The 26,194-nt window shown below is 39.3% G+C and overlaps 3 protein-coding genes across 5 annotated transcripts; 1 reads left to right on the top strand and 2 right to left on the bottom strand.

The window, feature by feature from the left end:
• Positions 1–56: 56 nt before the first annotated feature.
• On the top strand, positions 57–19,116 carry LOC121942174 (centrosomal protein of 95 kDa-like). The gene is made up of 21 exons (XM_042485311.1): positions 57–247; positions 1,003–1,131; positions 1,651–1,758; positions 1,976–2,086; positions 3,326–3,446; positions 4,756–4,868; positions 5,783–6,009; positions 7,707–7,776; positions 8,039–8,106; positions 8,781–8,980; positions 9,628–9,754; positions 9,892–10,009; positions 10,114–10,325; positions 10,596–10,691; positions 11,313–11,463; positions 15,844–16,013; positions 16,172–16,246; positions 16,334–16,486; positions 16,776–16,922; positions 17,233–17,304; positions 18,103–19,116. The coding sequence occupies exons 1-21, from the start codon at positions 223–225 to the stop codon at positions 18,277–18,279; spliced, it is 2,670 nt and encodes an 889-aa protein (XP_042341245.1). The 5' UTR covers positions 57–222; the 3' UTR covers positions 18,280–19,116.
• Positions 11,635–15,031, bottom strand: LOC121942175 (THAP domain-containing protein 5-like). The gene is made up of 4 exons (XM_042485312.1): positions 14,029–15,031; positions 13,713–13,767; positions 12,936–12,972; positions 11,635–12,176 (listed from the first exon to the last, which is right to left on the bottom strand). The coding sequence occupies exons 1-4, from the start codon at positions 14,335–14,337 to the stop codon at positions 11,849–11,851; spliced, it is 729 nt and encodes a 242-aa protein (XP_042341246.1). The 5' UTR covers positions 14,338–15,031; the 3' UTR covers positions 11,635–11,848.
• A 290-nt stretch (positions 19,117–19,406) lies between the features above and the next one.
• Positions 19,407–23,474, bottom strand: LOC121942385. Of its 3 annotated transcripts, none has more exons than XM_042485574.1 (6): positions 23,461–23,474; positions 22,288–22,540; positions 21,611–21,707; positions 20,979–21,054; positions 20,778–20,856; positions 19,407–20,602 (listed from the first exon to the last, which is right to left on the bottom strand). In XM_042485574.1, exons 2-6 carry the CDS (start codon positions 22,410–22,412, stop codon positions 20,362–20,364), a joined length of 618 nt encoding a protein of 205 aa, XP_042341508.1. In that variant the 5' UTR covers positions 22,413–22,540; positions 23,461–23,474; the 3' UTR covers positions 19,407–20,361. The 3 variants fall into 3 exon arrangements, with proteins under 3 accessions (XP_042341508.1, XP_042341507.1, XP_042341509.1); XM_042485573.1 differs by lacking the exon at positions 23,461–23,474 and adding an exon at positions 23,383–23,448; XM_042485575.1 differs by lacking the exons at positions 22,288–22,540; positions 23,461–23,474 and adding an exon at positions 23,383–23,443.
• Between the last annotated feature and the right edge of the window lie 2,720 nt (positions 23,475–26,194).

Raw genomic sequence — 26,194 nt, 5'->3', positions numbered from 1 at the left:
CGTCTAAGGGAACTTCCGGAAACAAAGCGCAACGTCCAATCAAACAAGACCTCAATTTTAAACTAGAGACGATAGTTCCTTCTCCTGTGACTGAAACCCACAACAAACACTAAAACTGACCCCGCTCCTTGGGCTAGCGTCGGGGCTGTGGGTTATACGAGACTCTTTCCTAGCTGCTCGGTAGATTTTGAGCTCCAACTGTCTCTCGTCGACAGCTGTTTGATGGGAACCCAGGAGGGAGAGCGAGGTAAGGCGAGCCGACACTGAGCTCCGCTCCGGGGACAGCTAGCGACACGTAACGCTAACGCTAATAAAGCTAACGTTAGCTGCCAAGTTATCTTTTCTTTCCAGCCGTCACCGAGCCTGTCTTAACATGTACATACATATTCAGTGGAGACACGTATTTAATCAATGGTTGAAGAAGCTCACATGTTAATATTCTCTGTTAGTGTTTCAGTTAGCAAACAGACAGAAGCAGCGGTGTTAGCTAGCTACGTTTGGGTTAACTCAACCGGCGAAGTTGCGGTGAAACAAGTCAGAGGTGATTTTAAGGTGGCAGGTAACTTTGGGGAAGAGTTTACTTGTTGTTTTGTCATCCCAAATTCGTGGACAATGCCATTATTGTTAACAAACGTAATGTTACGCTTCCTCAGCCAAACCAGTAGTCTTTAACAGTCAGTAGTGCAGTCAGTAGCTGGTGTGAATGAGACAGAGACGAGTCCCCGCTCTGAAACTGAAGTTTACCGCGGGTAGGCATTCATGATTGAATTAACATCATGATCACCAGAGGAGAAACCCAGTTAGTAAATAAATAATTAGTGAATATCACCACAATGAACTCCTTATTAGCAAATTATTCGGCTCACGCTATTTTGTTAAGTTTTCTGTCAAACTCTTTCACCACTCTATCTCTGTTGTATGGAAATACTGTCGTATAATACATTTAAATTCCTGCTTACCTTACTGTTGGATATGAACAAGACTATTGTTTTTTTCCTACAGATTGGGTAGATGTGGCAAATGATCTACTCAGCAAGTGTCACATAAACGTAAGGCTGAGGAAACTGACAGACTGTGATGCAAATGTTTTCATTACTCTGTATGAAAACATCTTGGGGGAGAAAGTTCCAGGTAAGGACAAGCTGCAGATCTAGCTAGCAATATTACTAGCTGTTCTCCATTTCTAGCTTATCAGTTGTGACTCTTTGCTGTTATTCTTTGCCTTGTATGATAGCAACAATTGTTTGTAAGATAAGCAAAGCAATTTCACTGAATAAACTGACATTTCTCATCATCTGACATTTATAGACCAAGTGACTAATTGATTCATATGGAAAATAATCAGAGTAATTGAAAAACACTTAGGGTTAACAAGCTGTGAGGTTTTAGTTTAAAGCATAATTTCCTGAGTGTGTTTAGTATGTCAGGAATGCTTCCTAAGACCATTAAACATGCCATCATGAGACTCTTAATGTTGCTGAGCCCTTTCCTGCATTGTTAAGTACAGGAAAGAGCTAAAGTAAAGGCTCAATGTGTTCAAGGCAGTGTGTAAATGCATTTTGCTGTTTGGCATTGTTGTGTGCATTTCATTGTTTCTGCGGTATAATACATGCTTTTGTTATTTATGTGTGTGTGTACGTGTGTGTTTAGATTACATTGCAGCACCATGCAGTCAAGAAGATGACATCCATAACGTTCAGTCTGTGATTGATTCATTGTCCCTGGATTACCTTCAGATCAGTCTCTCGCACATTACAGGTATGATACACATTTTCACTCTTTACAACCGTATTGATTCAATCATGCGCCTGCATGTATAAGAGAGGAGCAATTGTAATTGATTGGAAATGGTCAAAACTTTCACCATCAAGTCACTTAATTTAGGGCTTCATGAATTCCCTTGATTCCTAAAGAGGATATGCAAAAACACTAATGAGTATTGACTGTAATTATAAGGATGGTTGTTTGTTCACAGGAGAAAATGTTGTCAGAGGGGACAGAGAGTCTATCAAGAACCTCCTGGAAATCTTTGATGGCCTCCTGGAATATCTCAAGGAGGAGATAAGTGAGGAGTCACAGAATGGTGGTAGGCAGATTAAATTTGTCACTTTCTTTGTTTGCGATTAAAATGCATATTATCTGTCAAGTCATAGTCATTTATAAGCTGTATTTTTACACACAAAATGTCTTTGTTCATGTCACAAATTGATTGTTTTTTGCAATTTTTAATCACATGTTTAAAGGCTTCATAATGGATCAAAACCTTCCAAAAATAATTTTCAGAAAGATTTTTGCTTTAGCAAGTCAGACACTGGTGCCATGTCAATCTTAATTAAAGAACATTAATAACAACGGTGCACAGCAAAATACTTGCTTTTTTATGTTAACAGATATTGGAGAAAAAAGCATTACATTATCATAACTGGTAATGATATTTAAACATATTCAAACGTTGCCACTAATATACAGTACTTTCATTAGTGGCCTTGTAGACTAGTGGCCAGAGAGCCACTGACATGGAAACCTTTAACACTTGGTGTTCTCAGTTGGCCTGAAAGTTCTACTTCTCCTTTTTTTTTTTACTGATTGAATCTCTACTGAGGTGAGATTTCCTGTCTGTCCTTCAGCATGAACTGAATATACTGTGTCCTAAAACCAGCTTAAGACCAGCTGCTGGTGCAGGACTTTATGGAGAACAGTCAGCCCTCTTCATTTGGCAGAACTGAACGTGTCTTTGTGTGAGAGGGCCGTCCCTCACGCTGCTGCCAAACAGCAATTAGTAGTTAATGACCACCGAGCCTGTACTTACGAATGATGCGACAAGAACTAATCCAAATGTCCTGAATATGGAATACAGTAATTGGTATTGAGTACAATGGAAGCTAACAGTGGTCTGTTTACTGTCATGTGAATGGTGAGTTATTTGGGGCTAAAATCTTTATTAATTTAAACTGTGTCGACATTGGTAGAGTGTAGTGTCTATCTTCACCATCTAACAATGACCAGTTGTGCTTCTGCTTCTTATTTTAGTCAGTAATTGCTCTATTTGGCTTTTGAGTTTACTTTTGTGCTCAGAACTACAAGATGGCCTCCATTGTTTGTCATACCTTTTTTTGGCTGAGTCTTTTAGGTTTGTTGTTTTTTTTGTTGGTTTTTTTGAGCATTGAATTTCCACGGCAGTATATTGGTGACATTTTGTTAGTCAGAATTTGAATTAAGTCATATGTGTTTGTTCCTCTTTAAAATTCCTTGGAATATGTTGTAATCATGTCTGTCATTGCTTCTGTTTTTTTTAATAGTTTGTTACTGTTCATGTCATTTTCAGAGGAACTGAATGACAGTCTTAATGAGGAGGTGCCTGGTGCAGCTAAGGAGCCAACAAGCTGCGATGCCACTGAGAAGAAGGATACTAATCTGGAGGGAGCATCTGTGTCTTCCAGTGGAGAGTAAGAGCTTCTCCTAGATGCACTGCACATACTCTCCAAACTCTAAGAAAAACAAAATGCACTGAAGATAAATTATAAAGTTTTTTAATATATATGTTAAATCATCTTTACTCAGTGGGCTCCAGTTGTTGAAGTCTGTCACTCTGATTTATATTATTTTGAAAATAGGGAAGGTTATCATTTACATGCACACAGTAAATCTTTATTTGTGCATGGTCTGAGTATGATGAATATGTTCATACCAACTAGTTCACTGACAAACCACGTTTTTTGTATAATTTTCAAAAAGGGTTTTTTTTAAATGAAAATTCTGCCTTTCTTTAATAATTGGCAGTTGAGATTAAAATGGGAGAAGAGAGGATCATATGTGTTTATCAGACTCAAACTTGGTACTTTCACCATTTCACACCCCTTGCTCTTTTCCCAAGAAAGGGCAAAGCATTAAATTAAATTGAAATCTCCAACAAGAGGATAATAACTCTTCTGTTTGGGTTGATTGCCCCTCATAAACCAAAACATTGCTGACAGTCAGGTTTGTCCCGCATGACTGTGACCATGTCATTTTTACGTTCCCCGAGTGGCCCGGGGGATGAGGGGAGTCACAAGAAAATTCAACTAGGGAAAAAGAAATAAAGCAAAACCAAAATATAAGGATTTTTTTTACAGAGAAAATATTTACAACAACATAGCACATAGCAGTCATTATGCCTTAGAGCAGATCCGGGCTGAACATCCTGTTGACACAACAGCCAGTTAGGCTAATCTTCTAGTAGTAGTGTAAATACTATGAGTTTAGTGTGTTGTCAAATATACAGACATAAAACATGGACAACCCTGCAGCTCAGTGTGGTTGCCAGTAAAAAAAATATTTAATAAATTTTCATGCTTGCAGGTTTTGGCATGGCTAGTCATGTTTCGGAAACACTTATAGCAATTAAATATTAGACTTCTGTATTGTGGTGGTACTGTAAGAACCAGAAGAACCACTGACACAGTCTGTGTCTGAGGAGCAGTATGTCACTGTTAAATAATCAGTGTGTTCACGCTCTGCTGTGATAGTTTTAAACAATATGTTCATGTGCTGCATGGTTTACAGCAACACTGCCAAAAGCCAATCAGTTAAGGCTTAGATATGGAGAAGTCAAACTTAAACATGCAGGACTAATGATTTTTATGTCTCTGGTGTTTTGTACTAATTGGCTTTGAATCCATTGTGGTTCGATTATTTCAGAGCAAGCATGCTGAAGCCATTTTAATATACAGTAGCACTTGTGTGAACTTTTGATAAATGATGTGTCTTATCATTCAGGTCCACTGTCAGTAAACATTCCCTCAATACCTGGAATTCTGAGGGGATGGGATCAACTAATGAGCTCATCGGGCTGGGAGTCTCAGCACGCACATTCACACCCAAACAAGAAGGTAAGACGCCCAAACAGAGCCCATTTTTACTCATCTCAGTGACTCTTACTATATTTGGACAAAATGCTGTGTTGTCTTTATACATACATACATAACATAACATAATGTAATGTAAGTTTTCCTTGTGTTTTGTGACCAGAATGTTACATTACGATGTGTAAGGAGTTCATGTTCCTGTAGTGGAGGATCTCACAGAATAGTCTTGCATCTTTTGTTTTTCTGCACTTATTAAAGTTGTTGGCGTTGTTGTCACAGTAAACAGTTGTGACCTAACTGGTTATGTGACTTTGCTGCAAACCACAAAAATATTCTGAGGCAATTTAATATCAACAATAAGTGTTCGTCAGACAAGGCGTCACATTGTCTGCTCAAAGAGAAAGAATTACAGTCTTGTTTCTATTCCATCACATCACGTTGTCTGAAGTATAATTTATATTTTGATTCACTGATTCACTCATCAAATTCAAGTTTTTAAATTTGTTGTTGAGGGGGCAACTAACAATAGTTTTCAATATGATTAATTTGTCCATTATTTTCTTGAATAACTGTTTTGTCAATAAAATGTAAAAAAAAAATAGTGAAACGCGCCAAGTGAGCCCGATATGACGTCTTCAGATGGTATGTTTTAGAGTTATGGAGTTTATTTTCATGTGGAACAAAGAAAATCATCAAATTCTCACATTAAGAGGGATAAAACCAGTTTCGCCTCTTTGCTTAAAAAAAAATTACAAAAACCATCATTTGAGTATTGAAACAGTTGTCCAGTCATCTTCTGTCGAAGGACCAGTACATGTATAGATTAATCATTGCAAGTGTAGCAATAGCTCTTTGGCTACAAAGGCGTTCCATTATTAAAGACTTTTAAATTGTAACTGTTGTAACTCTTTCAATAAATCTCATGTAAAATCTCCAAGGACTTGCTGTCCCTGCCCAAACATCAGACATAGTCCCCACCTCTGGTCCTGTGGACACCCAGGATGCTCCACTGACTGAGCAGCTGCCTTCAGCCATCGCCCTGCAGCCACCCAACCAGAGCAACACCCCCCACAAACCCGACATGGAGCCAAACTCACCCAGCCAGTCCCCTGAAGCTGCAGGCCTCAGCCAGGGAAAAGCAGAGGAGGAAGCCGCTCCTGCAGAGGTAGTCTTATAATGCAGAATGATAAGGATCATTCATTTCTGTTTAACAGTCAATTCACCTCTTATTTGCATGCAATGAAAAGACATGCAAACTTTATCTTCCCAAAGTTCTTGTAGTCGTACCAGCAGTGCAACACAGTCTCTCTCTGTCGCACACAAATGTTTTTTCTTACGCTTCCTATTTTAGTGATTTAGTGCAACGCAGCAACGAGAAGAGTATGCTGACTCAAACAAACTGTCAGACACAAAGTGTTGCCTAAGTAATAAGTAGGGCTGTCAGCATTAACGTGTTAATTGCAAAGTGATTAACACCCACACATAATGTGCTATTTATTTTTTTGTTAATCGCATTAATCGCTGGCTGACATTCCTGCCTTTAAGAGGCTGTATTGGTCTGATTTCTAAAGCTAGAGTGGTGATACTGGTATCTTTTGAAACAAGAAGCCCTGAGGAATCTGATGGTGCTAGTTAGGGGGCTGAATATTGGTCTCAGAGTTAGGCAAAATTTTGGCGATGGAGAAACAGCACTGTCATGTCACATATGTCCTTTGAAGGTTGACCTCAAGATTTAGGAATGAAAATGGCTTCTGTAGGTAGCCATGAGTCTCCCCTTCACAGACACGCCCACTTTATGCTAGTCCCATGCAGTTTTTTGCTGACATTTGATTCTTAATCAAGTCAGGGTGAGAACTGCTTTTTCATGCCAATATGGATGTCCAAACTGTTCCAAAATGCAAAATGATTGCATTGAAAACTTGATTAAAAATTGCTATTCATTGCAATAAACTATTGAAATTCTGCGAGTAATCGCAATTTTTTAAAAAAGAAAAACATAGTAATAATCATTTGACAACCCTATAAGCATGTGTGATCTTGCAATTACCATATTATTTATATCTCAATAAAACTACTACCTTTCAGACTTCCAGACCTTTCTCAATAACAATATCGTACTCACTGACAAAACATCTGAAAGGCCATAAGAAGTGAAAGTCTTGACTGTCTGCCGTCCATTAGCTTTGAAGAGACACTTTTATTTAATGTGGTCTTATTTTATGGATCAACTCCTTTACTGGTCTACAGCCATGACCAGCCACACCTTCACTGTGTTTGAGTAAGCCTCAGCCAAGGCTTGTTTTATGTACCTAAACCAAACCCTGATCTTGGTAGAATCAAAGGAAGTTCTCTAACCAAGGTAAAGCAGTACCTAACTCAACATAATGCTACAGTATTTAAAAGATGCGCTTGTATTAAGTTCAAGAAGTTTTTTTTATTTTAAGGAAAAATGTTCTTTCCTAACAGAGACACATACAGTATACATGTATTTATTATTTTTTGCCTTCCGACTGGCTGACACTCTTAATAGCACGTCTTTCTGACATGCACAAGAGCTGATTTTGCATGGGCACTTGCACACACAAACAGCTTAACCTATGGCCTGATTCTGTAACCGGTACACAACAAACAGCTACAGAAGATTTTCTTCCTCTCTCTTTTGAGTTACTCAACTCATTGCAAAGTGTCAATATATCCTTAAAGCCTTTTGTCTGGTCTCTGGTTGTGTGCTGTAATGGATGATTTTAGAAAATGGTCTTCAATGAGCTGCTGATTATGTTTAGTACTGAACTGTGTATCTCTGTAGTTTAATGTTAATCATCTTTTTTTCCCTCTCTCACTCTCACCGTCCCTCTCACACAGACCTCTAAACCAGCAGCTGAGACCGTTGTTTCCAATGGACTCCAGTCTCCTCCTCTTATCCAGTCTCCTGGTGAGTAAAACAAAGTTGTACTGTCATTCTTATTCTGATCAAAATGTCAAGTGGTTTATCACAGATCAAGGGATTAAATACAACTGCTAGCACTCAATAGAGTCGATGGTTCTGACTGATTATTTGGATGACAGTAGACTGCCAGGGCAACTAACAAATTGTACTGTTTATTTGGTATGCCATGTGATGGCTAACAAGTGATTTCCACCTTCAGAGTGCAGTGTAACTCAGTTCTTGATGTCATGCTTTTCCCCATTTCCAGCTGCAAGTGAGACGTCTTTGTCCATTCAGCACAGAGCTGGGACAGAAGTGGAGGGGGAGACAATAGAGGTAAGAAAGCAACAAGCCTTCGCTTGTACTGATTTCACAGCAACCTCAAAACCATGCAGACACTGTACTGTTTAAGTATTATGTCATCTCCAGCAGTCCTTGTAAACAACCTTTACAGTCATGTTTTGACCTGTGTGTGTGTGTGTTACGCTGTTTGCTATGATAAAAAGGACAGACACAAGATAATAAACTGACATATACAACAACATACGGCGTACACTGGTTAGGTGTGATATTATCAGAATCTTTTTGGCCATTGGATCACGTAAAATCTCTCTTAAGTGATTTTCTGTGCATTTATCATTTAGTCATAACAAAATGTAAAATAAAATGTAAAATTTGGAGATCGTATTGTTGTGTGTGTGTATGTATGTATGTGTATATATGTATATGTACATATATCTCCGAGAGGAGAGCATTTTTTTATGTGTATAAATTTACAGTAAATATACATATCAGCCTTGCTAATGTATCTGTCATTACTAGTTTAATCATCTGATTTCCACATCACGCCCATTCTGTGTCATGTATATATCCATGTTATTAAGGGTGATGGATTGATTTAATACACAAGCGCCACATATTTCTGTTGCTGTCATGTTTTCATTTTCTGTTTTGTGTTACTTTATGTCGACCAAGTGAACTTAATTTTTGTGTATTTTATCTTATCCCAGCCGACTAACGGGGGTCCCAGGAGGGTTTTATTCCGCACCAAGCCGGATGTGCTCTTCCTAAACCTGCAGGATGAAATGGCGGCCACAACCCCTTCTCCACCAGACACTGAGGAGGAAGACCAAGATGACGAGGAGGATCTGCGTTATACACCAAGACAACCAGAAAGAAGGATGGATCACAGAGACAGGACAGGCCTTAGGTATGACAGGTGGAGTTTGAGGTTTATTTAATGTCATTGTGTAACACAGGGTTGCACACTGAAATGCAGTTGTAGTCCCTTTCTGCTACATGAGAAAAAATAACAAAACAGAACAGTAGTGCATTCCTATGATCCTTTTTTTTTAAATTAAATTTGCATCAGGAGGAACATAAACTGCACCAGCAAAAGCAGTGGTGAAATCTCTGGGCAGATAATCTGACCGGCCTTTTAACATGAAACATTTTGGCATCCTGAATCTTAGTTCTTCCATTCCACTTTCCTGCAACCCAACATCTACAAGGAGCAGGGTGTGCAGTGGGGCAATCCTGGGAAAGTTGGGTCAGCCTAGCTCTCAGGTCACACTACCTGCTGCGGTGTTTGGTCCGGCTGGTTTCGCTGGGTGGTAGCAAGATGCCGTGGACAGTGATTGTCTCAAGGTCCACTGCACTTCATCCATTTTTCTAAAAAGCTGACAAGTTTTTCTCTGTCATAGGCCATGTGTGAGTGGCCAGAGAACAGCAGGAAGCTACAGAATAAGGAATAAAATGGCCTTTATTGACAATATTTTTTGCAGGGATAATGCAGTGATGCTTATTTTGTTAACTTTCTCCACTGTATGGTGTCTTTGTATTCGTCTCCATGAGCAGTAGCAGGTTAGAGGAGGGAGATGTGCAGGAGCCTCTGTCGTATCGCAGACAGAGGAACAAGCAAGCAGAAGAGGAGCTGCATCACCTGTCTGAGAACCTCTCTCATCGACTCGAGGAACTCGATCAGGTGTGGTATTTTGAACAAGGTTCCAGCATATTGTCATGAATATTTCGTTTCCTGGTTCTTTTGTCTGTTTCTGCACGTGTCTGTTTTTTTGTGTGTGTTTTATACTCGCAACAATGTGTGATGTGTAATTCCTGTAGATGCTCAAACGAGTTCTGGGTGAAAGTGGGGAGTCCAGTGACGTCAGAGAAGAGGACAAGCAGTCCCACCACAGTGACAGCATCATGGAGTGTCGCAGGACACCCAGACAACACACGGGTAAACACACACTTTGGCTAGTTAAACACACAGTTAACACATTCCTGATCTTTAAAGAGTCATGGATACAAAAATACAATGCATTGAATTGTAACATTTATTAGTTTCAGGAACATCTGATGCTGAACCCACCCATCAGACACGCTCCTTATCCCCTTCCCCTCCACGGGTCCCTCATTCCCAGCAGGGACAGTTAGAAGGTGCTGTGGCAAAGGCCTTGAGTCTGAATGATGGGCGACAAACCAACCTTGCAGCTTCCAGTCATTCACGGCGAAGAGAGTTACACCACAGAACATCTCACAGAAAACATAGGAAGGTATTATCAGTTAATGTTTTCTTGAATGTTTTCCCTTTAACAGAATATACCAATATATATGACATCAGAAGTTCCCTTTATGCTACTTTAATGAATTTGCTTTGTGTTTTTCTTGTATTTTAAATAAATTAGTTAACGACATATTACCTGAATAGAGCTCAGCAATAATTTCTACTATGCTGAAAATATCAGAGCTTTTGCAGCATGCACAATAAATAAAAAATAATAATCTAAATAAAATTAAAACGTCCCTCTCTTTCTCTCATTCAGTATCTGGAGAATAAGGCTTATGAGGAGGAGCTGAAAAGATATGAAGACAAAGAACGGGCAAATCTAGACAAAGCACGCCTGAAAGCCCAGGAAGCTGTAAGTCATTAGTATGATGTCTCGTTAGAAGGGTACACTTTAGACCTGCCCTTTCAGCCCTTCCCTGCCTCTCTCTGAATCACATCCCTGTTAAAGTCATAAAAGTAGAGGTTTTAAAATAAAATGGTCACAGTACATTTGTCAGGGCAATTATTTTTGTTGTTTCACAAGCAGATGTGGCTGTAGAACATACATCAAGTCATAACATATTCAAGACTTTAGGATGCATTCACACAAAAATAACTGTCTCAATATTCAATGTGCACTGTATATTTTATTGTAATTTGCACTTGCACAATGTAAATGAAACCTCATTTGTGGATATGGTCTAACTGAAAGTGAAAGACATTTTTTTCTCTCTTAACAGAGTGTTTTATCTGTAAACACTAATTTACCTCCAAAACTTGGCAAAAACTTGGTGCAAAATGGCAAAGGGGACTCAATCCTGCTTTATAGACAACTATTAAACAAGCAATTATGTAAGAACATTACAGAAAAGGCCTTCAGCACAGAGGATTATGAGGCAACATGGAAAATATATTAAATTACTGAGTGCTCACGATTGTTTGCAACTTGTCCCGGTTTTCTAACACTTAAGTTTGTCTGTGTGTGCATGTGTAGGAGCGCCAGTACAGAGAGGCCATACTGAGGGATGTTTCCGAAGTTTCTAGACTGTCCCCGGCTAGAACGAAGGCCCAGCATAGGTCACAACGTAACACACAGACCACACCAGCACGGAGACGGCAGGAGGCCTCCAGGAAAGCGTCATCAAGTAAGTTAAAACGTTTATATTTACCACATGGAACTTTCTATTACTTTACTAAATTGTGTAATTCTTTGTATTCAAAATGCTATCTTTCTGCAACACAGTGGCATCTTGCAATATTTCAGTGTAATATTTCTCCCTACAAGGGAGCAGAATCATGCTAATTGTGTATTTTTACAGCTTTATTCTAATAGAGTTCCTTATTGACAAATTAAATGTTATTACTTCGGACTGGCACTTCAACTCCACAGAAAACTGTACAGGATTGTTTATCATCATCTACAACTGCATATAAACGGTCCATCTTAAGGCACATCTGAAACTGTGTTCGTGGCCAATTTCAGACTCATGAAAGTCAATCATATCTAAGACGGCATTGACATTAGGCTCCTCATGTCTCTGATGGTTCCTTTGACTCTGGGGCCGAGGATTCAGAAACACTTGTTTTACTAGGCTTTGAAGCTGGAGCCTTGGCATTTCCAGACGCTTTGTCCTTCGGCCGAGGTTTCTTCTTGGGCGTTGCCTTATGAATGTTTATATTTCTAGCTTCCGGCTGACTGGCCCATTTGCGTTGATAGCTGCAAAAGTAACAGCTCTGGTAGACTATGAAGTAAGGACCACGAGTGTATTTGGTACAGCGGCACTTTCTGTCGCACATTGGGCAGTTCTTCATCAGCTGCAGGATGGCCTCTTCATCAACAATGTGCTGCAGAGCTGGTCTGTTATGGGGCAGAAAAGAGAGATGAGACAAACGTGTAGCGGTTGTCTGATGAGGACACATGAGCTGTATGGAACATTACTGGAGGCAGTAACAAACAAGGTGTTATTATAGATACATTAGCTGTATTCAAAACCGTCCCCTCTTTCATTCACTCACTATTCACTATGTAGTATGTATTAAATAGTATACTACATAGGGAATTTGATACCGATCATGTAAACGGCATATTCCACATGATTAGTCAGAATTAGGCCTTTAGCCAGATGAAGCATTTTGCAAATAAAATTATTATTATAAATCATCAACTAGCCAACAATTTACAAGGCTGTGGGTTAGAGATTCATGCTCAAAAGTAAAGCCCACATTTCTGATCGGAGGGAAAAACACCTACTGTAAAACATTACGAGAGAGTAAGATATCAACATGCTTTTTGATATGCACAAATTTTGCAAAGCCAGCCTTTTCAAGAAACATGGTTGAAAAAGCAAAAGAGGAAGGCTGTGTTTGCACGGTCGAACAAGTCTGCCATCAGTGGTAAACTAAGAGGGGAAAAAAAACCAACTTTTTTGATTTTGATGCAAACAAGGACGATGTCAGGCAACTTCAACTGCACTAGGTTTTCATATTTTGATGCAATAAATGAACTATTAGTGCACATGTCGAGCTACACTTAATTGAATAACTGCTTTTATTTAAAGCTGAATGTTTTACCTGACTCATCAGAACTGAGAGAATGATCAGTTATTTGCTGACTTACTTCTCCACAGTTGCAGTGCATATCTCCGCTGATGCATCTGTGAAAAAATATCAGTATGGTCAGTCAAAAGGGTGTGTTGTGGTTAAAAGTTGTATGGAGGAAAAAAAATTAAGAGTGGACTCTATTGGACAACTTTTAATACATAAGCAGCAAATATATCACCAGACTAGGAAACATATAAAAACTTGCTGAACAAAACTTGTTTTGGAGTAGAAGAAGGAATGAAAACTGTATTGTTTGTAACAGCAAAAAAAGCAACACTGATTTGTTCAGCAGATGAACTGCCAGAGATTTTTATACCTGATTTTGATGTCAAAAACACTTCCTTTGTGGATGCAATAGATCTTTGTAAAAACATGCCAATGAAATGTCTTCATTCAAATCATCAGGGGCTTATGAAGCAATACATAGTCTCTTTTGTTAATAATTACGCTTCATGCTTATTTATTGCTGTCACTTTATGAAATTAAACATGCTGATGAAGGGCTTAGTCTGAAACACTTGAGCACATTAAATATTTTCAACAGAAGACACTGCTCAGACTCAGTACACAGAGTTCACCATAAATGGACGCAGATGTTACGCCGGTGGACTCACTTCATATGAGTACCTTTGTGTCTTCCTTAAATCTTAAGACTTGTCATCATCAAAATGCTTTGCTCTCACCCACGCTGCATCAACAAGCTCACCACATGAACACAACTTATAGTGTTATGTATTTATCATCACATGTACCTGTAAACCACAGTAGAAAGTGAAAATCATCTGCAGACTCACCTGTGCTTCTGACTTGGTCCGGGGGTCTGTCCATTGCTGCCAAGGTGTCATGCAGCTGAAATATGACATAACGTAGACACATTTCAGACATCTGGTTGCAGAAAAATGACTTGAAGTACTCCACTACTACAGTGGCAGGAAACTCAAATATCCCACCACTCCCTTCTTTGGTCTTCAGTGCCACCATTATAGATCCAGTGTACAATCCTCGTACATACTTCCTGTAGAGCTATCAGTCAGCCTGGGCATTTTGTTGTGAGTTTCTAAGTGTTTTTGAATGTTGTGACAATAGGCTAGCTATCTACTGATATCTTACCGCTAATGCAGACACGTTAGCGCTTCCAGCAGCGGTCTGGTCCGCGGGACAAACAGGGTTTGGGACGGCTGTAGGCTTCGGATGGGTGCAACCTTTGTGGTGGATCAAGTCATCGGGTGAAAAATGGTCGCTGCATACCAATATACAGCGACGCCGGAGGGTCTTCTTCGGAGTGTCTGGGTTGATTTCTAGAGCACGTAGCCATAACTTGTAGCGTTTCGGCTCGTCTAACGGGAGCTTGTGAAAACTGACCGCAGACCAAGTTTTCTGTTTATTGTTGCAGTTGGGAAATGAACAGCGACGACCCATGTTTTACTGTCGATCGGTTGTCAACAATGTCAAAAAAGCAAAAGCTAGCTTACCCGAGCCAGCTAACATTTACAGCTCGGCCGAGGAGGACGCCATTAATGTTTACATCCCGCACTGTCAGGAGCACGAGCCAAACTTCCTTCTGCGCGGTGATGCGGTTGGTGGGTGCAGCACAACGCTGAAGTTAGCTTCCGATTCAGCCGCAAAGGCGACATTTAGGATGCTATGCGACCGATTCTTTGCTTCTTGCATCTTTCATTGTTGTGAAAGCACGTTAAACATTTAAGGTAAAACCACGATGCTGGCTGAAACCAATTTTCCACATCTGTGAAAACTATATTCTATTTGTAATTCTATTCGGAATATCGCGCGCAATGCACACTGGGACATGTAGTCACTGCTGGCACCCTCTGTGTACCGCCCTCTAAAGAATATATGCTTTCATTGACTACTTCACCTTCAACTCTAAGCATCATATTGACTTACTTATACATTGAGAACTATAATTGGCCTTTTATACAGAAATAAGAATTATTTCCCTTTTATATACAGAAAAAAGAATTCTTGACTCAGTTTTATTAATCTGTTTTAGATTATGGGCATGTCATATACTGGGAAACTGTCACCTCTACATTAAGGTCACTTGATGCTATATATAACGTAGCCCCAAGGTTAATAATCGGTGACCCTTACAGCATCCACCACTGTCATCTTTACCAAAAGATTGGCTGGCTACATTTGACTGTAAGGCGGGATCAGCATTGGTTTTTACTTATTTATTTGCTTCTTTCCTATATGTCATCCCTTTTAACTCTTTTAACTTGCATAATCTTGTTACTTGGGTGCAGAGAAGCTTGTTGTTCCATATTTCCCAAATCAGAACTGAACTAGGAAAAATGTAATTCTCTTGTAGTGCACCTTATACATGAATAATCTGCAAAGGAACTTAAATTTGGATGCTCTTCCACCATACAGCTGTTCAATCTTGTTTTTAATTGAGAGTAAATGTTTTCGATTATACTTCTACACCATGACTCGTTTGTTGTCCTGTATTTCTATTTTTAGATATACACATTGCTGTTATTGTTTGTTGTTTTATGCGATTTTATTTATGTTTAAACCGTTATTGTTTGCTTATTGATTGTTTAAATGTCTTTGTTCATGCTTGGCATCATTGAAAAGGGGGGTCTCCCTCAATGGATTTTCCATGTCTTAAATAAAGGTTTGAATGAATAAATAAACACTGATTGGACATCCACATAAAATATGGAGATTTTCCCTTAAAATTATTGAACTGTCTTGTAGTATGGTGGTAGACTGAAATTTCATGTCAATTGCTGCTATACAGATGCAGACTTCCTTTTATATCCCCTTAAAACATTTGGAAATAAAGATATTATAGTCTTTATTGTTACAAGAAAAAAAATAATTAAAAACAAAATATGTCATGTCAGTGTGGTTTAATTATGCTGTCAATGTTATGGTTTACCCCCCCTCTCTCTCCAGTGAAGGTAAAAGAGAACGAACTCCTCCCTGTGCTCCTGGAGGAGTTACCCCACCTTCACATCTCCCCCCACACCCTGGGTCGGATGTGGGAGCAGCAGTTGCAGCAGGTGGACAGACTCCATGCCGCGTCTTCCTCTCATGGTCAGCGTCGCAGCAAACTCTCTATCCAGGTAGGACTGTGGCCAGTACAGTCTGTCACGTGTAGTGATGAGAAGTGATGAGAAGTGCTGCAGTGCCCGACTTTCATGGCTCTGCCCTTTTAAAATCTGGAATGTAAGATTTGATGGATGGATTCATAGACGAATGTGAACGTGGGATTGTCTGGTAGGTAGAGGAAGCCCAGAGGAAACACGACCTGCTGGTGGAGATCGTTCGTAAAGAGCAGGACCACAACAGGCGTCTGGTGAGCATCAACATACAGTTACAATAGATGTTTAGTCTGGTCACATTTTTCTTTGAAACAAGTACGCTAAAAATGTTTCCCTTCCAGAGGGACTTCAAAGAGCGCATCCAGCAGCAGAAGTCGACTCAGAACAGACTGAGGGAACAGAGGCAGCAGATTGCACGCGCCAAAAAGTACCACAGCGACTACCACGTCCAGCACCGCGCCCGCCTGATGAGGGCACGCACCAAGGAGGAGAGGGTGCGTAGTGAAGGACTAAGGCTCTGATTTAGGATTACTTACGAAATTTTTATCTTTTCATAAACTTTTCAATTAATTTATTAAATGTTTTCTACATAAAATGTAAAAAGATTGAATATACCATAAAAAGTATTTTTTCCAGAGCTTAATCATCTCAAATTCAGTCATTAAGCATTATTATAAAGTTAAAGGTCATATTACAGACTATGTGATCATCTGATATTAATCTTATGGGTGACGTGTGTGTGTGTGTGTGTGTGTGTGTGTGTGTGTGTGTGTGTGTGTGTAGATGTTTCGGCAGCTTTTTGAGGAGGGTTTGGAACTACAGAAAGTGCGGTTGAGAGAGCAGAAAGCCCACGCCAGGGAGCAGCGGCTGGAACATCAGAGACGACACGAGGACCAGATCAAGTCCATGGAGAACTACTACAAAGACCAAGTAGGACACAAACACATGGAAGTACACTGCATCACTAAATAAATGTACACCTTATCTTGGAAATATGAAATCAGGACTTTGTTATTACGTGATGAGGATCTCACAATTATGAGAAAAAATTTCGTAATTCTGTGAAAAGATCTCATACTTAGAGATAAGGTGTCATTTTTTTATTCAGTAAATGCAATGTACAAAATCACACACTCATATAAGAATCAAGAAGACACACATAATTTTGTATTGTTTTAAAAATGACTTTACATCTGCTTGTAACTTCCATGTGAGCTATAACGTGTTTGCTCTCATTCAGTTTTCACTACTAGCTGAAAAACTTGCACAAGAGCGACAGGAGATCCAGGTTCGCAAAAAAGCTCAAGAAAAGGTAAACCTTTTACTTATTACGTACAATTTTAATCCTCTTACAGGAGGTTTCTGGACAGATTTGTGTGACAACACGTGCATTCAACATGTCTTTAATCACACCTAGAATGCCACTAATCACCAACCTGAATACAGTTTTATGTTACAGAACAAACTGTTTTTACTCAATCTGGTTCCTGATCCTCACATCAGTAAACCTTTTTTTGGAATTGTATTTGTTCAGGCTCATTTCCAGCTGCTGTTGGATCTAAAGCTCCAAGGATAAATCTGTTATTCTTCAAAAGTAAATTAATTGCCAACTACTTTTATTGCTGATTAATCATGTCAAACATTTGCTGCCTCCAGCCTCAAAAGTGTGAGAATGTGCTGCTTTTCTTCATCATTTCTGAAAGTAAATGAAGAGTGTTTGGGTTTTGGACTGTTGGTTCGACAAAAGAAGCAATTTAAAGATGTCACTTTGGGCTCTGGAAAATTGGGATAAGCATTTTGCTCATTTACAGACAAAATTATTTGATTAATTGTGAGAGTAATTGTTAGATGCAGCCTGGTTAGGTCTGACCAGGTTTGTTTTTCTTTTCATCTTTAGTCTAGGAAAGACAATCCTGAAACCTTTTTGGGTCAGCTAAAACGTTTCAAACCACACGACAGTCAACATGCATGCAGCTCATGAATCTAACTTTATGTCATTGTCATGATTTGAAACGATATTGTCCAGATGATGAGTTTTTCCCATGAAACACATAATAAAACATTTAAACACTTTTAATGAAGAACCTTAACCACTCGTGTTGTTTTGCAGGCCCTGCTGAAGATGAAGCGAGAGCTGCGTTCCAGGATGGAGCGTGAGATCGGTGAACTGCAGAAGATCATCATCCAGAACGACGAGGACGATTATTTCCAGGATCTGGAAGTCCAGAGGCTGCGCAATCGGGTCCAGGTGGCTTCCTTCCAGTACAACACTAGCTATCTGAACTGACCAGAGAAACGAGACACAGGGTTAAGCCTCGCTGAATCAAGGCCTCATTTACACCAGAGGAACGTGCTGCGGAGGACTTTGTTTCTTTCTTTCACAGCTAACGGTACGACGTTTTGACAGCTGAACGGTACGGTCTTTTTCAGCATCTTCCTTCAGATTTGCACAGAAGAGGAAACTCACATTTTAAGAACTTACAAAAGTCCTGATGATTATTAATGAACTGAACACACTGACAAAATGTAGCTATTAGCTAAGTTAGCTAACTCTTCCTCTTCACCTCAGCTGCTATACCTGAACTTAACGACACCTTGGACCAAGTCCTCTTCTTCCATGGGTTTTAGTACTTGATAACTAAGAATGTTTCAAATTGCTCCTTCACTGTGCAGTCTTTATGTGCTGATATTGTAGCAAACAGTTAGTAAAAATGTTCTTCCTCTTGCCAAATAGGGACCACAGATGCAAAGTTAACAAGTTTGAATGTCCCACAATGACAGATTTTTTACTTAAATTTTTTCCCCATGTATATGTTCGATGTCTTCCTTTAACGATTTAACCATGTCAGTGAATTATTTATTTTTTAACTTTAACGTTGATTTTTAATTATCCTGGTGTTGTGCTGTCTGATCACCAGGGGGCGATGATAATCAGTCTTTGTGACGACTTCTCCTCAGCTCCATTGAGATTGTTTTTAACTCCCAACCACAACTAAACACATGGTAGTTTAAAACCAATACAAAGGGTTGCGATGTAAAAACACCGTCTCCTGATATTGTCATTGTTTCTAATGAGTACACAAATGCCCCGTCATCATCCTCCATTAAACGTGTTGCTCACTCATCTCCTGGCTGCCAATCACAGTTAAAGGTTTGAGTTATTTGCATGAGGTGCAGATTGTATTTTAATCAGGTCTAAGGACTATCCTAACAAACTAAAACAAAGTATCAAAATGGTAGTTTCAGTTTGGCTGCAGATGATACAATAAGGTGTTCTGGCTGGATTATGATAATGTGGACAGTAACATAGACATGTTGAGTATTTTGAATTTAACTGAAAGCATTAAACATCGGGCCTGGGACTACACAATATGCAAAAAAAAAAAAGATGAGGCACAAAATTTTAGTGGAAAATGTCATTTTTGCATTTTATTTTCACTGATAAAAAATATATAAATGATGATAATGTGAGTTTTACCAGGGTCTATACCAAAAAAGCATTCTTTCAAGTCCAAATGAATAATAATTGATATGATCTGGTATAGAAAATTACGGCTCCTGCGATTTGGATTTCGAACTTGGCCATATTGCAATTTTGATAATATTTTGATTTAACTGTGCAGCCCTTACTGCTACTATTTGTACTATTTGCCAGGCTTGCTTAAGTAAACAGGGAGAGTTTGGTGACATTTCATCTTGGTAGGGATAGCATTTACATATGGCTGATATCCAGTCACAGTGACCACATCCACATGTAATGTCATTTCGGTCATAATGCATCCTGTGTGCTGTTCCATGCATTACCCAGATGGCATTTCCTGATACAGATTGCCTTTTTATAGCAGGTGCAAATGAGGTTTTGAGCTTAACATCTAACAATGAAGCACAAGTGATTAAAACAATATTCAATATTATTTGACATTTGACAACAACCCTTGTCGAAGCAGCTGCGCATTCTGAAACTACTCTGTAACAAGGACCGAACCAGATCAAAACATTAATGTCATATTAAGAAATCTGATAAAAGTTTTCCTCGAAAAGAGAAGAATGTCTTTGCTCAGGGAACCATCTCTCTCTCACTACTAACCAAAAGCAGAGGTAACCCCCCTCTCGCTTGCATTAGATGGTGTTTGATGGCATCAGGAAACAAATAAGGGTACAAACATACAGGGAAGTTGCGACTATCCAGAGAAAAATGGACAAACTCCACAAAGGCAGCACAACGTCCCCCGACATCCAGCTGCTTAGTCCACCGTGTCGCCAGTTAAGATGATAAACTGGAACATTTTCCTGCTTCAAAGAAACGTCTGTACAATCACGGTCTGCGCGGAGCGTCACTTCATACATGGCGCTACCTTAGCTCGTATCACTACTTGAGTGCCGAGTTGGCCTGTCCGTGTATCACATCTTTTCCATTTATCTGGAAATCCTCGTCGTCCTCGAGCAGGTTAGTCCATTTATAGTTACTTGGACACGAGCTGCATGCCTGATTCACCACAAGCTTCAGTCCTTTGACTTGTTTTCTAACATATTTACATGGTTTGTGGCATTCTCTGCATGTCTTGAACAGCTGGAGGATGCACTCTTCGTCAACGATGAACTCGGACGGACTGAAAGAGTCAGAGAAGATGGATAATTAGCAGCGAGCTTGTTTCACTGTGTTCTGCAAACACAGCGATGAAATAATGCAGGTATGTAAAGCTGGAGATGATACTGTTGGGAAGTCAACTTAAAAAACAAAAGCCTCTTAATGGGTCGTGTTTGTTGGTATTAACATCAGCTCACCTCCCCAAATCCACCAGGTAGCGTCCGTCTCCTACACTTAATGAGGTGCTAAATTCTTCATCCTCTTCTTCTTCAGAATCTGGGTGGATCCGTTTTAAACTGCCGTTAAACTTGACTTCACATTTCTTTTCATCAATTTGCTTGTAATCTTTAGATTTATTTAAACCAAAGAAGGATTTTTCTGATGTAAAGGTGACTCACCTCTATTTTGGTCATTTTGTGACTGGTTGGTTGTCGTCCCATCGTCTTGACAAACAGCATTGTTTTCCCCTGATTTCTTAAAAATGGGACAAGGAGCATAAACCCATCAGCACACTGCTTAGTTAAAAACAGACACTAGAGTTTCACTGATATAGCACATTTAACACTACGGCTTCATAAATTATAAAAAACTAGAAATTTATCATTTTGAAAACAATATATAATAATCTATAAATTTGATCAGCTAGTAGCGTTAAATCAGTCTGATAAATGTTAAAATTGTTTTCCGTCTACAAGCAGCAGCTCTTCCAAAAGCTGCTGAGTTTAAAATGCATGCACATATTTTTGACATATTTTTAAAATCCCAATGAAAGTCAATGAAGGTTAATATTTTCACGTGTAGTGTGCAGTTTGTTATAGCCAGAAAAAGAAATAGTACACAAAAAGCAGAACAAGGGTAAAAAAAATAAATAAATAGGACAAATTTGCTCATCAGAGGAGCTAGAATGAGAGAATATTTGCTGTTTTTACTTCAAATTAAAAGGCCCAATTACCAAAAAATTGTTAGAAATTTTCTACAGGGCGATTGTGCAACTAATTATTTGTATATGAAATGATTCAGTCATATTTACCTCTCCATTTTTAGCTGACTGGACTGAAGCAGCAGCACTAGATTCCTGCTCAGCTTCATTTGGTGAGGCAGTGAAGACTGGGTGTCGCACACTTTCACTAAACAAACGACAAAGACGCACAAACAGTTACATCAAAGTCTATCCTCACCTGTGTGCGTTTCGGCAGGTTGTGGGATTAACATGTCATATTAGTATTCATCACTCCATTACCATCACTGTGAGGAAGTGTCAACGGCGAAAGACAAACTGAGATATTTTACTTAAGCAGAAGCAGCAATGCCAGTGTGAAAATACTGTTACTAGTTAGAGTACTGCATTCAAAATGTTATTTTAAGATCCCCCTCCACTCAAAAACGTGTTTTTCTTCTGTTTCTCTCACCCCGGGCAAACTAGATTAAGTACGTCACTACTACAAAAGCCAATTGCTGTTTTAAGTACAAATGCTGGCAAACAAACCTGAACCTCCAGCACACAGCAGACTTTTCACACATATAAAAATTCAGACGGAATACCGCTTTGATTAGACCTCAAGTACGTTATTACGTAATAACAATGTGACATCGTAGCAGACATTATTACATGTTTCACAAACAATTCTGCTTTGTCAGGCACAGCCAGTTACAAGTTAATGAGATAATAAACTACATTAACACATAAAAGATGCCAACTACACTTACCACTCTGGTACATCTGCTAGTCTCTGATTTTGGTGCTCAAAAAGCTCCTCGTCTGAGTCTGGGTCTGACTGAGGCTCAAACATGTATGGCTGAAACTCTCCCATGTTTCCTCTGCAGTTTGCCATCTTGACACTTGCAGCTCTTTACTGGGAAACGTAGTACAAACAGCGCTGGTGGGCGAGGCAATAGGCCAGATCCAGAATTTCTCAGTACATCAGATGTGTACTTACGGGTACAACGTGAGACATCAAGGCTGCAGGAACAAATTGGAGATTAGCATTTTTGGATTTATTGTTGGTGCCACTGAATACACAGCAACTCTTAAACAAAGCGTTATTCATTCAGACCAGTTTGTTTAAAGTAGGTGTACATTACTTTTTGTTGTTTTGTTTATGCTGCTGACTTTGCTGGATTGTTTTCCCCAGAAAAGGGGTGTATTGTCAGTCTGATTGCCAGCCAGTGATTTCTTTTTACTTTTTAAAAATTATGCCTAAAAACATATTAATCACAAGAGTATTTTTACAGACTTTAAACAATAAGTCTGGAGGGGAACTTTAAGTATTAGCATCAAAATATACTTACATCACCAAAGGAAGTACTCATTTTGCAGAATTTCTTCAGAATAATATTGCCTTTTATTGAATTACAATCAGTGATGAATTTCCGTGCTTATCACTTTAATGTTGCAGCTGGTTGCAGTGGAGCTTATTTTAACCGCTTTATAAACTGCTGGAGTTTATCATCTAATTTATATTCTAAATTGTCTAATGTGTTAAAGTAAAAACTACAATACTTAGAGATGTAACAAAATAAAAGAAGAGGGTAGCATTATATTATATTACGCCACTGAGTGGTACTTTGAGTGGTACTAAAATACAATATTAACACAAACACGTGCTCTCATTCACCGGGTTTCAGATGTTTGTTGTTGGGGTCATTTCTACAATTTCTACAATCACAAAACATGACAGTTAGCTGGCTGGTTAGCTAATTTATGAGAACACGTAAAGTAAACACACCCGAAAAGACGTTTCAACGCAACACTGGCATTAGCTGTATTTCGCATATAATTAGTTACGACGATACATAACAAACCTGTCTGTCCAAAGCATTTAAATCATCTTTGAGTCCTTTCTAATTTGTGTATTATTTAGCTTCAACTTTTTCACTTACCTTCCGGTGAGCTTCTTCTTCTTTGGTGTTTCATGGACGTTTGCATCCAAAAGTCGCATTAACGCCATCTACTGGATACCATAGGCGGTGTATAAAGATTTAATTTTTTTTTTACAGTCTTTTACAGTCTGCAGCCAGGCTTATTCAACTGGCGGCCCGCGGGCCAACTCCGGGCCGTGGATGATATCAGACCGGTCTGCCGATCAGTTGTATTTACAGTTTTATTTAAAAATTAGAAACTGGGGAAAAAACTTGTGAATGACTGGCGTTTTATCACAATAAATCCTTGGAACTACAGAGCTCCTGTCATGTAGTACATCTTTGGTCTTGTGTCATAAGTATCAGCCTACCAGAAGCGTAAACTACCTTTGCGCACCGCACTGTTGTGTTGCTGGTTAGCTGTAATTTCCATTAAACTGCTGTGGCAAAATGTCATTGTCAACATTGAAGAAAAGAAAGGTTGATGCAGAAAATCTTAAGTTTAACAGCGATTAGGCCGAGAAATATGTTTACACCAAAACTGCTGAGGGCAAGCCAATGTGTTTGCTCTGCAATGAGCGCACCGCTGTTGAAACTTAAAACCAAAGCCCAAACTACAAACTACAAGTGAAGCCGTGTTATCTTCAGTCGACCCTGCTCACGCCAGCAGAAGGCACCTGCGGCTTCTCTCCACGTGGCGTGGATCCTTGGCAAAAAGAGGCGGCCGTTCACGGACGCTGACAAGGTACAAGACTGCATGCTCGCTGCTGTCGAGGAGGTGGTTAGGGACACTCAAGCGAGAGACCAGGTGATATCATGCATCAGGTCAATACCAATGTTAGATGCATCAACTGGAAGAAGAACCGATGTGTTAGCCACAGATGTTTTTGAATGTCTTTTGGCTGACTTGAGGAAAGCGGAAGTTATGTCGCTGGCTGTGGATGAATCAACTGACAACTCCGACACAGCTCAACTTTGTTTATTTGTTTTTTTGATGGCAAGAGAGGACATCCTGGGCCTAATACCACTGGAGGGACATACGACTGGTGAAATGATTTTCCAGAGGATTGTTGGACTTGATTTGGCGCCCGTCAACACGCTGGTCACAGACGGCGCACAGTCTGGCAAAGTGAGCGGACTGGCAGCGCGACGGTCTGCTGTTGCACCACTGCCTCATCCAGCAGAGCATACTGTGCGCTCGGCTCAGCGGTGAGTTGAAAGAAATAATGGACTCAGCTATGTCCATTATTATTTTCATCAGATCAACATCCGGTCTTCAGCACAGACTGTTTCATAAATTAAATTATTATTATTTTATGAAATAAATTGTTCGTTTTCTCTGCAACAGGAAGCTCAAGAAAGCAGCCATGTTTTTGTCTCAAATGCTGGATGATGAATTTGTATCAAATATGTGCTTTTTGGACATCTTTCAGCATTTGAATGCACTTAATCTGTGACTGCAGGTGAAGGATACAACTCTGGTTGATCTCATTGAAAAACTAACTATGTTTCAAAAGAAACTAGTTCTTTTCTGGACTGATCTCACTTACAGGATGCCCCATTTTCCCACACTCTTTAATTTTATTAAACTATCAACAAGGGCCACAGTCACTCAAGTAATGTCTGATTTTTATAAATACTTGAGTGAAAACTTTGCAACAAGATGCAATGACTTTGATATGCCCAAAGAGTTGCTGCATTTTGTAAGGGACCCATTTTCCAATGCAAATATTTCCCCAAGGGTGCAAGAGTTAGTCACTAAACTTGACGTTGATGAAGGTGCCCTGCAACTGGAGATCACTGACATGCAGACATCATCTGATCTGAGGAATGCACATAAGAAATAAGACTTCACAAGTTTTGGACTGTATGAACTGATGTGGGAAAATTCCCAAACGTGGAAAAAACTGGCTATTTATGTGTATATTCAACATACACCTGCGAATCCAGTTTCTCTCACATTAACGCCATAAAAACACGCTCGTGCATCACTGTTTGCGCATTGCCATCACTTCATATGAACCGTCCTTCTCTGCCATTGTCCTTTCAAAAAAGTGCCTAAAGAAAAGGGAAAATGTTTCAGTCGACATGGTGTAGGTTAACTTAAGCTTGATTGTCCATCTAAAATAAGTGAAGTATTTCACAAAGGATGAAGCAGATATAAAGCAAGAAAGATGGGTAAAAATGTAAAAGACAGTCAGTGAGTCAGTGTTTGTTCCTGTTTTATGGATCATCATACAGACTGTAATTGCAGCTCTTTTGTTTAGTTGACCTGTAGGTGGACAAATGCAAGTAATCAAAATATGTTCTTTCCACACATTTTTTTTCTCGGTTTAATGTCAAAGTCACGTATTGCAGAATCCTTTTCATAAACAGCTTTTGCTGTCAAAATGTTCCAAACGTTCAGCTACTGTAACCAATTGTGTATCATCAAATCCATTGGCAACTTACTTCATCTTTAACTTTGACTGTTTCTTTGCTTTCTTCTGTGGTTTGCTTGAAAGGATATGTTTTTATTTATAGGCAGAGATGTCAGAACTGACCAGACAATACCAAATGGCTGACATGATGTATTGTAGAGTACATTTTTTTCAAATAAGTTTTAGCTTCTGGGGCTATAAGAGCTTTTGTTGCAAAGAAAACTAAGTATGTGATGTATTTATGTTCTATTTTAATTAATGACCATACTACTTTTGCCATGTAGCAAAATAAATGTTTTAAAAATGTGACAGAGCATTGTGTCTAGTTTATATAT

The sequence above is a fragment of the Plectropomus leopardus genome, chromosome 4 (assembly GCF_008729295.1).
Source record: "Plectropomus leopardus isolate mb chromosome 4, YSFRI_Pleo_2.0, whole genome shotgun sequence".
Taxonomy (NCBI): domain Eukaryota; kingdom Metazoa; phylum Chordata; class Actinopteri; order Perciformes; family Serranidae; genus Plectropomus; species Plectropomus leopardus.
Note: the sequence above shows the minus strand (reverse complement) of the source record. Positions and strands in the feature narration are given on the sequence as shown.